The sequence below is a fragment of the Balaenoptera borealis genome, assembly GCF_965194805.1.
Source record: "Balaenoptera borealis genome assembly, chromosome: 18".
Lineage (NCBI taxonomy): Eukaryota > Metazoa > Chordata > Mammalia > Artiodactyla > Balaenopteridae > Balaenoptera > Balaenoptera borealis.
In genome coordinates this window covers 17701641-17714544 of record NC_138877.1, presented here as the reverse complement: position 1 = coordinate 17714544, position 12904 = coordinate 17701641, and the positions used below count along the sequence as shown (strand labels likewise).

General features: G+C 45.6%; 1 protein-coding gene across 9 annotated transcripts in view; it reads left to right on the top strand.

Moving 5' to 3' along the window:
• Positions 1-1440: 1440 nt before the first annotated feature.
• The window catches only part of FAM124A (family with sequence similarity 124 member A), a 173254-nt gene continuing 161790 nt past the window's right edge, over positions 1441-12904 (top strand). For all 9 annotated transcript variants that reach the window (XM_082365522.1, XM_082365524.1, XM_082365523.1 and 6 more), the window contains exons 1-2: positions 1441-1635; positions 10168-10199. In XM_082365522.1, the coding sequence (XP_082221648.1) occupies positions 1571-1635; positions 10168-10199 (97 nt within the window). In that variant the 5' untranslated portion in view covers positions 1441-1570. The remainder of the gene's footprint in view (positions 1636-10167; positions 10200-12904) is intronic.

The following is a 12904-nucleotide window of genomic DNA, read 5'->3' as shown; positions in this document are numbered from 1 at the left end:
CTCTTTTATGTAATTTAATTAAGATAAGAATCAAAAGGAGTGACATTTAGGTAAGTAGGAAGGAAGAACAGAAGGGGGAGAGAGGGAGAGAGGAAAGACAATGGATTCCCCTTCAGCGATACCACTCGTCACTGCTTTGCAAATTGAGACTGGGAATGCAGCTAGCTCATGCTTTAAAAGTAATGATAGCTGCCTGGTACTACTGCTTAGCACGTATCAGGACCAATGCTACGTATTTTTATGTATGATCTCAATAAATTCACAACAGGCTATAGGGTAGCTATCAATAGTCCCATCTTACAGATAAGTAAATAAAGGCTCAAAGAGGTTAAATAACTTGCTTTAAAACAGGAGAAAGAAGAAATGAGTGCCTTCCAATGGCTTGGACAGGGCTGTCAGAATTAAATCCAAATTGTTTTGATCCTCCCTGCCCCCAAATTCCATCCAGCCTCACCCTACTAAGAGGAGGTGAGGCTCTCCAATAGTGATCATTAACTCACCCCAGGTGCTGAGCAGGGTACTTTACAAACATCCATTATCCCCTTACAACAACAACCCCTGAATGCAGGTGCCTGCAATGGTCTTTAAGTTATTTTTAAAGGCTTTTTTTTTTTTTTTTTTTTTTAACTAGCAAAAGAATGCATGACACCAATTGTAAACTGGCAAGTTGGTGGTGGGAAGCCACTAAGACCTGTGCTAAGAAAGGTGATAATGAATTCAGTGTTGGCAATTCTGAGGAAACTGTACGAAAACACCTAGATGTTCTAACTGGTCCAGAAGTATAACTGATTCCTCCTTGCTTTCACCGTGCGGCCGGGGGTTTCTCGGTGGGACTCGCGACGCTGGGGCTGAGGAACCTCCGGGCAATCCCTAGGATTCTGAATTCCGGGACTGTGGGCCCAGGGGAGAGGGACGGCTCACTCACACATCACACGCGGTCACAAAGCACAGACGGGAACACGCGGTCAGCAGACACCCAGAAGCGTGCACCTACAGATACATACCTACCCACAGCAAACCACAAAGACAAGTGTGCACGGCCACACAGACCTCGCCCACTCATGCATTCACACCACTCATAGGCGCGCAACACGCGGGCTCACGCGAGCTCGCGCACAGACTCACAGCCGGAGCACACACCCTCTTGCGCGCGCACCTACCCTCGCGCACATGCACACACTTTCTTGCGCGCGCTCATACTCTGCACACATCCCCCCGCGCGCGCTCACACCGCGTGCACACGGCCTCTTGCGTACGCACATACCCTGGCTCACGTGCACACCCCCGCACGCACACGCGATCCGTGCACGCACCCTCTCGCACGCGCACACGCTCGCACGGCCGAGCGGCGAGGGGCGGGGCGGGAGCAGCCCCGGGGGCCTGGCTGGGCGCGGCCAGGAGAGGGCGCGGCGCGGGGTGGCGCCTGAGTTGTTTGCCGGAGCCCCGGCCGTGAGACGCTCAGAGGGAGCCCGGCCAGCTCGGGCTGGTCCGGGCTGCGCTGGGCGGCCCGGAGGGAGCGCGTCCCGGGTCACGCCGGCGCCCGCGAGCGGAGAGCGGCGGGGAACGCGCTATGGACCCCAAGGCGGGTAGCGGCGAGGAGGATGACTGCGTGGACTCGGGCGCAGAGACCGGAGGGTGAGCCGCGCGGACCGGGCCGGGCAGTGGGCGGGGGCCACTCTCCGAGTTGCGCGGCGGCTCCTCCCGGCCCGGGACCTTCCTGGACCCCGCGCCGGAGTCGCTTCGGCGGAACGCGGCTGCGGGGACTGCTTCTCCTGCCGGGTCCCCTGGGGAAACCGGAGGGGCTGTGGCGAGCCCGCTCTCTGCTGGGCCGGCCCTGAGGGCAGAGCGGCGGGGTCCGTGGCTGCCCCGGGTCAGGGCGGGCCCCACCCTGGAGGGCAGAAAAGTGGAAGGACGCAAGGTTCAGGGTAACCCCACGCAGCCCACACCACCCCAGCCCGTCTTGCCCTCCGTCATGACTGAGCTGATACGGAGTGCCGGGCAAATGCAGTGTCCCCCTGTATCACCGTTAGAGAGACAAGGGATGCTCTTGCACTTGTTTCCACCTTCCGCGAGGACTTTCTTATTGTAGCTCCGGAACCCCCTGGAGTCCAGGATGGGGTTCTGGGGATGGGGAGAAAAGGTAAAGAGAGTAGGACACGTGAGACCTAAAAGTCTTTCAGAAGTCTTCTAAGAGGATGGCGTTTTTCATTTTATGGCTTTATTGTGCTTGCCAAGACGCCCTCCCCAACTCCTCCACTGCCCCGCCGAACTTCCTCACTTCTGAGCGCACCTGTCCCAGTTGGAGCCGCTTGCCTTGGGCACAGGTGGGATGAAGATGATGCTATGATCTAGCCTTACTTATTTTTAAAAATGTCTTCTCTTCAGCGGACTCAAACAATAAGTCCAAACCTTTGGAGACTAATCTCCTCTCCGAACAACACTGTTTTCCTGAGTGGGACAAAAGACTGAATGTCTTTTAGGAGACGAACGTCATTGTAAACGCTTCCGCCCAGCCCCTATCTCTAGAGGACTTCCCGGTGCAGAGTCAGCGTTACATCCAGGATGCGGGTACCGACCCAGAAGGAAAGGGTGTCTTTGCCTATCTGCAGTAACCCAGGGGGAGGGCTGGAGCTGCCCAGAACACAGAAAGCCTCATTCCAAGAAGGCTGGGGAGATTTAGACATAGATCTAAGGATTTGGCAACCCTGTGAGGACAGGAAGAGAGTCCAGGCCCAGAATGGACCTACGGTCACACCTGACCCGGAGAAAGGTTCCCTAGGCAGCACGCCCTGCCTGCCCAACCCCGCCCTTCCTTACAGCCTCTATCCACTGGAGCCCAAATCCGGGACTTTACTGCCCCAAAACATTTACCCTGCAATGGGCTTTCCCTGTTATCCGCCCTTGTGATCATTGATGGTTCGCTACAGAACCCTGTTACACTCCAGTGTTGTAACCTGATTCCAAATACTGAACTCCTGTGCTTTCTCCCACTCTTTGTATGTGGGGCATTTATCAACTTTAACTGAAGATCCTTGGCTCCCCCCCTACCCCCGCCCCGCCCCAGTTAGCTGAACAGGAGTAGAAGAAACAGAACAAAAGTAACCAGGTCATTTTCAGCTGGGTTAGATAAAGCACCGGCTGGTCCATTGGTTTTCAATTTGCAGAGCTCACCTGAAACAGATCTTTTATGCCGGGGCTCTCTCGGAGAAATAGAAAGCCCTGACCCAGAAGTGTCATCGCCCCGGCATCCCAACAAACGGCATGACAGCTGTCAGGGCTCCTGGGAGGGGCTTGCTGAGTATGCTGACACCTCTCTGTCTCTGTCATAAGTGTGTAAATTAACAGGACAGAATTGTTTGAAGAATTCTTATTGCCTCAGTAGCATTCTTAAGCTAAAGGTAAAGTGGCATGCATTTAAATGAAATAGTTTCAGTGAATGCTTATTAGTCTTGTATTTGCTGCATATTCATATATTCCTTAAAGTTGAGATTACTTATTAAAAAACTGTTCACAGTTTCCCTGCTTTTCCAGAGCTTGCCACCTCTTACCCTCTCCAGCTTTCGTACAGCTACCTGTCGAGATTGTGTAGAAAACATGAAGAAAGCTTGCTCAGTATGTGTTTGTTATCATTATTTTTAAAAATGCAAATCGGATCGTGTCTCTCTGCCTTGCAAACTTTTAGTGGTTCTGTCATCTATAAAGCACAAAGAGTTTAGCATGGCCTACAAGCCCCAGTGTTAATGGGGTCCCCACCCCTCTCTCTCTGGCCTTGTCACTTGGCAGGCTTGTCCCTGCACCCTGCATATAACCACATCAGCTGGGTTTTTTCCAATTCCTCACCTGTGTCAAGCTGCCCTCTTTGCCCCTAGGCCCTTCTCCACCTGGCACGCCTGTCTGCCAGGTGAAACTCTACTCTTCTTTCAAGAGTCAGCTCAAGTGACACATCCACTCAGACAGGGAGCCTTAATTTGGGGTGCATGAATTGCTTTAAGTTGCATGCAAAATGATGGGCTTTGTGAAGTTTTATAAGATACTGTTTTTCATCAGATTCTCAGAGTAGCCTGTGATCCCCTCCAAACCACGTTTGGGCAGGGTATAAGTTTCATTTTCATCATGCTGCGTTTGAAGTATTGGGAGACATCCAAGTAAAGATGATGAGTCAGCAGTCAAGTAATCTACCTAGAGAGGAGGTCAGACAGGAGGACTGCAGTTGGGAACTGTCAGCCTAAAAATGGCAGTTGAAGCCCTAGGAGTGGATTCAATCAACTAAAGTTCATAGCAGACACGAGCCTGGCATTTACTATGTGCCAGGTACCATTCTAAGACTTACGTATTTCATTAATTCATTTAATCCTTCAACAAATCTGGGAAGCAGGTACTATTTAAGACCAGCCTTGAAAAACTACAGCATTTAAATGTCAGGTAGAGGAGGATGAGCTGATAAAGGAGCCTGAGAAAAACTAGGCATGGAATGAAAAAAGGAAGAAGGTGATATCCTAGAAGCCAAGGGAAGAAAGGAAAGAGATCAGCTGTGCTATTGAGAAACAAATCAGGATGAGGAAATCATCTCCCTTCTTTTTAAAGGGAGATAATGAAAAGAAGGCAGAGGAGTAGTGGAGGAGAAGCTGGGTCAGCGTGAGGTGGCTGGAGCCCTTTGTCTGGGAAAGGGAGGGGTGAGGAGAGACAGTAGCTGGAGGGGAGAGTGGGATGAGGGAAGGATTTCTTTTTTTTTTTTTTTTTTTTCACACACACACTGTATTTTATTTTTACAAGAGATAAATCGACTGACACCAAGCATTGTACATGGATGACCACAACAAAAGCAACAATGATTGCAATTACCAAACATGAAACACACTCATACTATGTCATAGTATTGACATTCAGTCCAGTAATCCTCCACTGTAACAGCTCCTTTACTTTGCAGTGAAAATTGATTTGTATATTCTTTGCCTCTGAGAGGGAAGGATTTCTTAAACGTAGGCATGACTTGGGCAATAAATGCTCATAGAAAGGATTCTGTAAATGGGAAATGATAACTACGTAGGAGAAAAACGGCTATCTGTGATGTCAGCTTTCTGAAAATATGCGGGTAGATGGACTTCAGGTCATGTGGACAGATTGGCTTTGGAAAGAGGAGGGACATCCCTGTTGCAACCAGTGGGAGAGAAGGGAAGATGGGGTTTCCATTCAGTGCAAATGCAGCCCCCGTCCCCCAGGAGAATGGAGACTTGGCACTGTTGTTCCGGGCGATGGTGAGTGAGAACCCAGTCAAGATGAGTGATTACATATGAAGGTACCAGTCTACCTTGCCATTGATTTTCCTGCAGCGGTGTTCACCCACCTGGGGGCAGGCAGAGAGAGACAGTGGGTAGTTGAGATCATCAAGGTCTGGGGGAGAGGGACTGTTGCTAGGCTGGTGTGAACAGAACATAGGAGCAAGGGAAATCTGCGGCTGTTGCTTGAGCTGATAACTGATCCTTTTAGCAGCATATCAGAGGTGCTTCCAAGAACCTTCGTGGATTCCGCTGCCAGTAGACAGACTGTGCTGATCTCTTTGAAAGCTACAGTCCAAAGAGCCAGCCTGCTGGGGTTCAGATTCTGGCTCCTCCACCTAGGAATTGTGGAACCTTGAGCCAGTTACTTAACCTCTCTCTGCCCTCAGCTTTCTCCTTTGCAAGATGGGGATGACAATAATAGTACTCACCTCATAGGGTGGTTGTGAGGATTAAATGAGTCTATACACTTAAAGCCCATAGAACAGTGCCTGGCATAAGTAAACCCTCAGTACATTATTATTTCTTATGAAACACACTCCAAGTGGTAAACTTAGAGTTTTATATGATAAAAATGTACATCTCCAGGTGCACTCAAGACCATATGTTCTTTGTACTCATCACAGTAGAGGCTCTGATGCTTTTAAATTGCCTTAAGCAATTTGATTACTGTTCAGAACATCTGAAAGAGTACGGCACATGCCTCAATCTGATAATTATTTTTATTTTGAAGCTGAGGAAACGGAGGTTCAGAGGGTGCCTGACTAGTTAGTGGCCTAGATTGCAGCTTGGGTCTCCAGCACACCTCCTGCCTAGTGAAGTTGCCTTTCAAAGAGCTGTTTGGTCTGTAATTAATTCTTGTTTTCTGCTCAGACATTTTCTTTTGCTCGAAATGCTACCTTTGCTGTCTGACACCCCCAGCAATACAGGCTAAGACTAAAAGCAGACTAGCATTCTTCTGTGGCGATTGATGTCATTTTGAAACTCCCACTTTCCAGATCCACTTGAAAACAAGCCTTGTGCTTCTGTGTACTTTCTGTTAGAAAAAACTGGCAAGTTGGCTATTGACCATGGTCAACTGTCTTAAGAAACAAGAGTCTCTTAACAGAGGGACAGGCAGTGTTTTGTAAACCCAAACAAAAGGCTAAGATGAATGTTTTCCAATGGGTGTTGCATTAGTGCTGTCTCTCAGATTTGGCCTCTAAGCCAGTCTTTCAGATATAACCATAGCTGATGGATTATTTTCATTCAGAAGTTTGACCTGGCATTAATGGATCTCCACGTCTGTGGCAGCTGTCACTGAGCTTCTGAAAACATAGGGTCATACCATGCTCTTTATCTTTGGGTGACCTCCAACTGATGCGTCACTGTGATTTCAGTGATAAACAATTTTCAGGTCTAGAGTTTATAAACAGGTGGATAGAAAGGAATAGGTAGAATCCATTTTTAAAGGGGACAGGCTTAAAGAATTTTAGATGGGGAAATCTTGCATAGAAGACAAGATGATCTATTGGTACTCTATTATCTTTGCGTTCAAGGTGGAGCTAGATAGCTCTAAATTACCATGGCATCTAATTCAATGGACTGGGAGTTAACAGATGAGGTCCATGGTGCAATGAGCTGATGTTTTACAGAAATACCAAGGTCAATTCTTATCCCAGGATTTCCCTGGAAAAGAGAATTTAGGAAGGTATCCATTTTATATAAATATAAAAATTGGCAAGTAGGCTGCTGACGGTGGTAAACTATCTTGAGTGCAGACTCCTTTATATTTAACCCCTATACTTATAATTAAAGTACAGTCAAGGGACCACATCTTACTTTCTGTTCATTATTGGCACAGATACTAAATAAATGTCATGTTTGAAAATGTGTTTACTATGCGTGTCAGGCATGTGAATATATATAATCCTTGTATTATTCTGCTCATCTGTATCATGTGTCCACAAATTTTCCGTCCTAAAATTTGTGGATTCACCTTGCATGCTTCATTCTGGCAAAGCTGAATGTCTTATTCAGAGCCAACTGGATAAATTCTTAGGATGTGAGACCAATAAACAAAATTCCCAAGACAGGTACCCTACAGCTTGCTTCCTCCTACCTAAAAAAGCTGGGAGTACACATCCCTCCAGAGAACCATAGTCAGTATCTGAAATTGTTTGAACCTATTTATGCATACAGTTTTTTCAAGCTTTACAGCTTGTCTTTCACCAGCCATATTTCTAGTAAATAACCTTTTGGGGTTATTTGGAATGTATTTTAAGAACTATAAAAGTCTTCATACCTTGACTCAACCCCCATTCCCCATCATGATAATTTTTCCAAGGAAATTAAATATCAAGCTGTATTTATAAATTTCTCATCACCATGGGCTTTGCAAAAGTGAACAATCAGGAACAATCATATAGCCAACAAAAGGGAAATGGTTGACTAGATTACAGTGCATCACTTTTTCTAAAATTATAGTTACAGAAACTATGTAGCAGCATTTTATGATGGAGTTTAGTGAAAAGAGCAGTTTAAAATTGTATCTCCATCGTTATGGCAACTGGGTACAAATTACGTCACCAGGACCAGAGGCTGGAGAGTAATGTGAAGTTTTAGGTGACTTTTCTTTCTGTTTGATTTCTGTTTTGATGGTGGACAGGGGTAGAAGTTGGGGTGATGGATGAGACCACAGAGCTGGGCAGAGGCCATCAGTCATAGAAAGAGGGGTGTACTGTTGTGCACTGTCGAGCTTGAACTTCATCCAGAGAGGGACATGATCAGATTTGTGTCTTGCAAAGATTGGCTGCTGTATGAGGAAGGAATTGGAGCAGGGCGAGAGTGACAGGCAGGCCTGACCTGGGCGGTGCCTTTCATCATGAGAAATATGGAGAGATTCATGGCAGGGGCATCCGTTATGCTAGCACCTGCCCTAAAATACCCCCTTAAAATACTTTAAGATTCTTGGAATATGTTTCAAATGTAAATTTCATTCTATGTAGGTATCCATCTGTATGCAGATCTTTAAAACGTATGCATATGCGAAACCCATATGCTTCAAGAGTATTTGGAAGATCCTAGCTGAAAATACTGACAGAATTTTAATAATAAAATCAATACGATTGCACATTCTTACTGAATGTTTTATTGGAATTGTCATGCAATTTCTTTGAAGCCTGGCCATCTTAAGATGATCATATTATAATGGAATTGTTCTGCTGTTGCATCTACCACAGTGGATGTTGGTTGAGTATTCATTGCATATATGTACAGTTACATTTCTAAGTATTGTCCGAAAGTTTATTTATGTCCTGCCTGGTTCCAGAAAGAATTTAATGCACCAACACTAGGGTTACAAATCCTGCATTTCAGAATGTTCCGGATCCCTGACTCTCCTCTCTCATTTTCTCTCCCACCCTCTCCTCTCCCTTTTCCCTTAGCCAGCATGTCTCCAGGCTCTATCCAATCCATTCTCCCTTCTAACTCCTTCCTTACCACCGCTCTACCTGCCTAGTTCAAGCCTCACCTCCTGGTCTCCTTACAGATACTATCACTTTAGTTTCCTAATCAATGATATAAAAAATTGGATGAGATCTCAGTGGATGCAGTTTGTAGTATATAAAGGGATATGCAAATGTTAGTAGTTGTTATTCTTTCCAGTTTTGAAATTCAGTGACTCTGTGACAACTAAAGTATTTCATTTGAAAAGAGAAAATCACATGCTGTTTTTCTTCCATTTTGTTCCTCTACCAATAAGTCAGTGCATCATTTTGTGTGGGAGATGTAGGTGGTTTGAATTAGTGAGAGGCATGCTTTTTATGACTTTTCAAAAAAGTTGTGTATATATCTTTTTAATGTGGTAAGAAACTCAATGGAGTAAAAATTGGATGATTCAAGAAAGGCAGCATGAGACTAAGTAAATAAAAGGAGTGTATATCTATAAAATTAAACATAATTAACCACTTTATTTGCATAACTATGTCCCCTAACTACCACCTTGGTAGAATAAACTCCTCCATGCCTGAGAGCTTAATTTCCTGCCAAGAATGACTTGGGGACACTGTGGGGAGAAAACCAATAGCTTCTATACCATGTACGTTGCCAGAGAGGGACGGTTTAAGAGCCACACAAGTAGAGCAGAAGCTTAGCAGAGATTAAGCAGACAAGTTCCTGGCCACATTCCCATTCTCACAGAGGCCGAGTGCCAGCAGCTGATTTTTCAGCATACAAACTGATGGGTTATTTCACCCTGGCCCTAACCCTGCCTTTTCCCTTTCCAGATCATAGCCCACATCCTGTTCCTCTAATATCTAGCAGGATTTCTTCCCAGATGGAACTGAAATCAACCATCATTGTGCCTGTGTGTTATCTGATGGTCAGCCAGGCCTTGAATGTGGAAGCCCTCCCAGCCAGGGTTCCCTCTCACTCACCAGGGTCCACCTCCCCTCTGCTTACATCAGCAAAGAAACATTTCCCTGAGGGGTGGTGCTGACATTTCAAGGGTTTAACCTTTTGCAGTGGTTTAACCTTTTGTGGGAGTCATGAACCCCTTTGAGAGTCTGCTGAAAACTTTGAGCGTTCTCCCCGGGAAAATAAGCTTCCATTCAAAAATTTGCCAGTAAATTTAGATGGTTCGGGACCCATCTGGTCTTCCATCTGGGAGACTCACAGAGCCCATATGAAGGACCCCGGATTTCTAGAATGCCTTTAAAGTTGTGCTTTCAAATCCAGACATAACTTGATTCTGCACAAAACAGTCCGCAGCATGACAGTTTTTAAGTTGTGGCATTTCTCTACCAGTTAAATGCTACTTACCACTGACTGTTTAAAATTCTACTTTGAAGAGATCACTTGGACAGAGAAAAATAATGTCTAATCCTACTAATACTAAGGTTTTGTGTTTCAGGTCTGACTACAGCCACATGTCCTCCACCAGCAGTAAGTATGGCTTAAATGTCCTTCAGCTTTGTCTTCCGAGTCCCCCTGGGGGTCAGTCCCATCTCTGTATGTAGAGAAGGCCGTCCATGTAACCCTTGCTTTAATAGAAAGAATCTCCGAAGGTATCCTGGCCAAAGGGTGTGATACAGGATTCTCTGGGGAGTGGAGAGAAGTGGAGGCTTTTCCTGGAGAATGTGATTGTACCTTGATTTGAGGGCTAGACGTGCCACTACTTTCCCTGTGGAAATTCAGCCTGGAGGAACTAGCCCAGGCTTTACTAACCCGCATGCTTGGAAAATACCTTCTCTGATGAAGCTGAGGTAACTCATTCATTCAACAAACATGTATCAAATACCTGCTGTCCGTGGGCTCACAGCTCAGAGTGCATTCATTGGGTCATGAGGTGGCCCCAGTTCCTCTGTTGGGCAGATTTCCTCCTGTGTATTTCTGTACCTGCAGGCAGATACCACAGCTGATGATTATATATGGTAAAAAAAAAAAAAAAAAAAGTATGTTTATAAACATACTCTGAGCATAGAAAAAGGTGTTTGTATTGAATATTAAATTACAAGTAAATCTATTTATGGGAAATTAGGCGTTATATCTAGGAACACTTTACAATGATGAAGATCACTACAGAGCCATTCAGACTGATTAAACACTTATTTTAAAATAACAAAAAAATTTTCTTACAATAAAAGCCCTGATTTTTTGAGTCGGTAAACACTGAACTGTTTTGGCCTATCTCACTATCCTGATAAGCTCTCAAGTCTAAATAGTTCCCAAATGGAAAGACACTTAATTGGATTATTCTATTTATTGATGTTATGGCTTAGTTTTTCCTTTGCAATGAGATACTGTGCGGAAAGCTGTATATCTGGGATGGTTATTTAGTGTCAAATTATATTTAGTTAGTATAACTGCAGCGAGCAATTTCTGATCATTTCAGCCAACTGGAGACCCAGCATTGCCCCTTAGTTATTAAGAACCATTAGTAATAATGAAAATAATGCTCCAGTGATTTGCATTCCCTCCCTGACGCTTCTGCGTTCCTAAAATCAGAGAATGCTCTCTTGAACTCTCTCTCTCTCTCTCTGCTGCCATTTTCAGTTTTGCCCAGAGGCTACATTTCTTTAAGAATGATTTTTATAAAATACTTGCCCGAAGCCTTTGCTCAATTTGTAGCTCCCAAAGCAGTCCTCTGGGTCACAACAAAGCGCCTCTCTTGTCAGCGAAATGGGTAATTTGGTTTGGGATGTTTTTCTCTCCATTATTTTAATTGCGATCTCTGAGTTGGAATTTCTCTTAGTGCAACTGGGATCAATAGCCTTTTATTGCTGTTCCTTTTCTCTTTAAATTTTTGGCGAGTCCTGCCTCATTCTTCAGTGTTGGGGCCTCTTGGTGAGTGAGGGTGTATATGCGTTTCATATTTCAGTTAGGAAATGTATTTGACTACCAATAATAGAGAAAAAAATGACTTAAGTAAGGGTTTGTTTTCCTCTAATTGAAAAAAAAAAAAGTCCAGAGGAGGCAGTGCAAGTGTGCTACACAGTCCTCAGATTTTGGCTTCCATCCTCAGGGTTGCCTCAAAGTTACAGAATGGCTGCCTCTGCCACAGCCATCACATCCTTGTTCTGGGCAGGAAGAAGAGCTGAGGGGATACTGGTGGGCCCCTGGCTGTCTTTGCTCTCTCTGTTGCCTGAACTGCCTTTCCTCCCAGCCAGGAGCATCAATCCTGGCCGCACCCATACACAGGAGAAGGCCCCTTATGCATTCAGTTAAAGGTAACAGAGTGGACCCTTTCTGAAAAGAAAAAAATGATATTAAATCTAGAGTCTTAAATCTATCCTTTAACACATAGGTTCAACAGTGCTGCAATAATAAAAAGTATTTTCCAAGTAGATGTTAAAAATAGCATTTCCCCACAAGCTAGATAATCACTCAGAGGCCTGAGTAGAAAGAAGTTTCCTATTTCTCCTGAATGGTGCAGTTCCAGGGTCACTCTCCCTGTCACAGCCAACTTGGTGCCAGCACCTTCTGTGTGACCACGGGCCCAGAGGGCTGACCAGGCGGTCCCAGTTCCCACATTTTGGTCCTGGAAGCAGCTCCCGCACGTCATTGTCATTCTCCTGCGATCTGTCAGCCTCTCGCCACTGAATGGCTTGTTTCTGAATGACTCCTGACTCCCGATTGGGATTTGAGCATTGGTTACCATTTACTTTTAGGAAATGGACTTTTCTGTGTGTGCAAGTGGTTCTTCCCACACATTCACCGGATGCCCCTTTACCTGTCTGTTCCTGAGTTCACAGAGGCCCGAGTGCTTCCTTGGGGAGAGCTGGGGTTAGACTCTGTCCACAGTTGGTTTCTGTCGTTACCGGGATTGTCAGCAGAGCTTCCTGCGAGAACATCACTCTATTTAGTTGCCGGTTTTCTTCTTGGAATGCAGGGGCTGCTTCTTCACGCTGCCTGCCCCTGATGGCAGAAGAAGAAAGGTCATCCCTAAGACAAAGTACCAGATCAGTGGTGTGGGGTTCAGGTGTCCTAGGCCTCAGTCCTGGTTCCACCATACATTAGGTGTGTGCTCTCAGGCAAGTCATTTACCCTCTGTGAGCCTCAGTTTCCCCCTCTTTGGAATGAGGAAATTGGGCTGAATGACCTCTAAGGACCTCTCCAGGAGCTCTGGGATGCTCAGATGTGACTGTCTT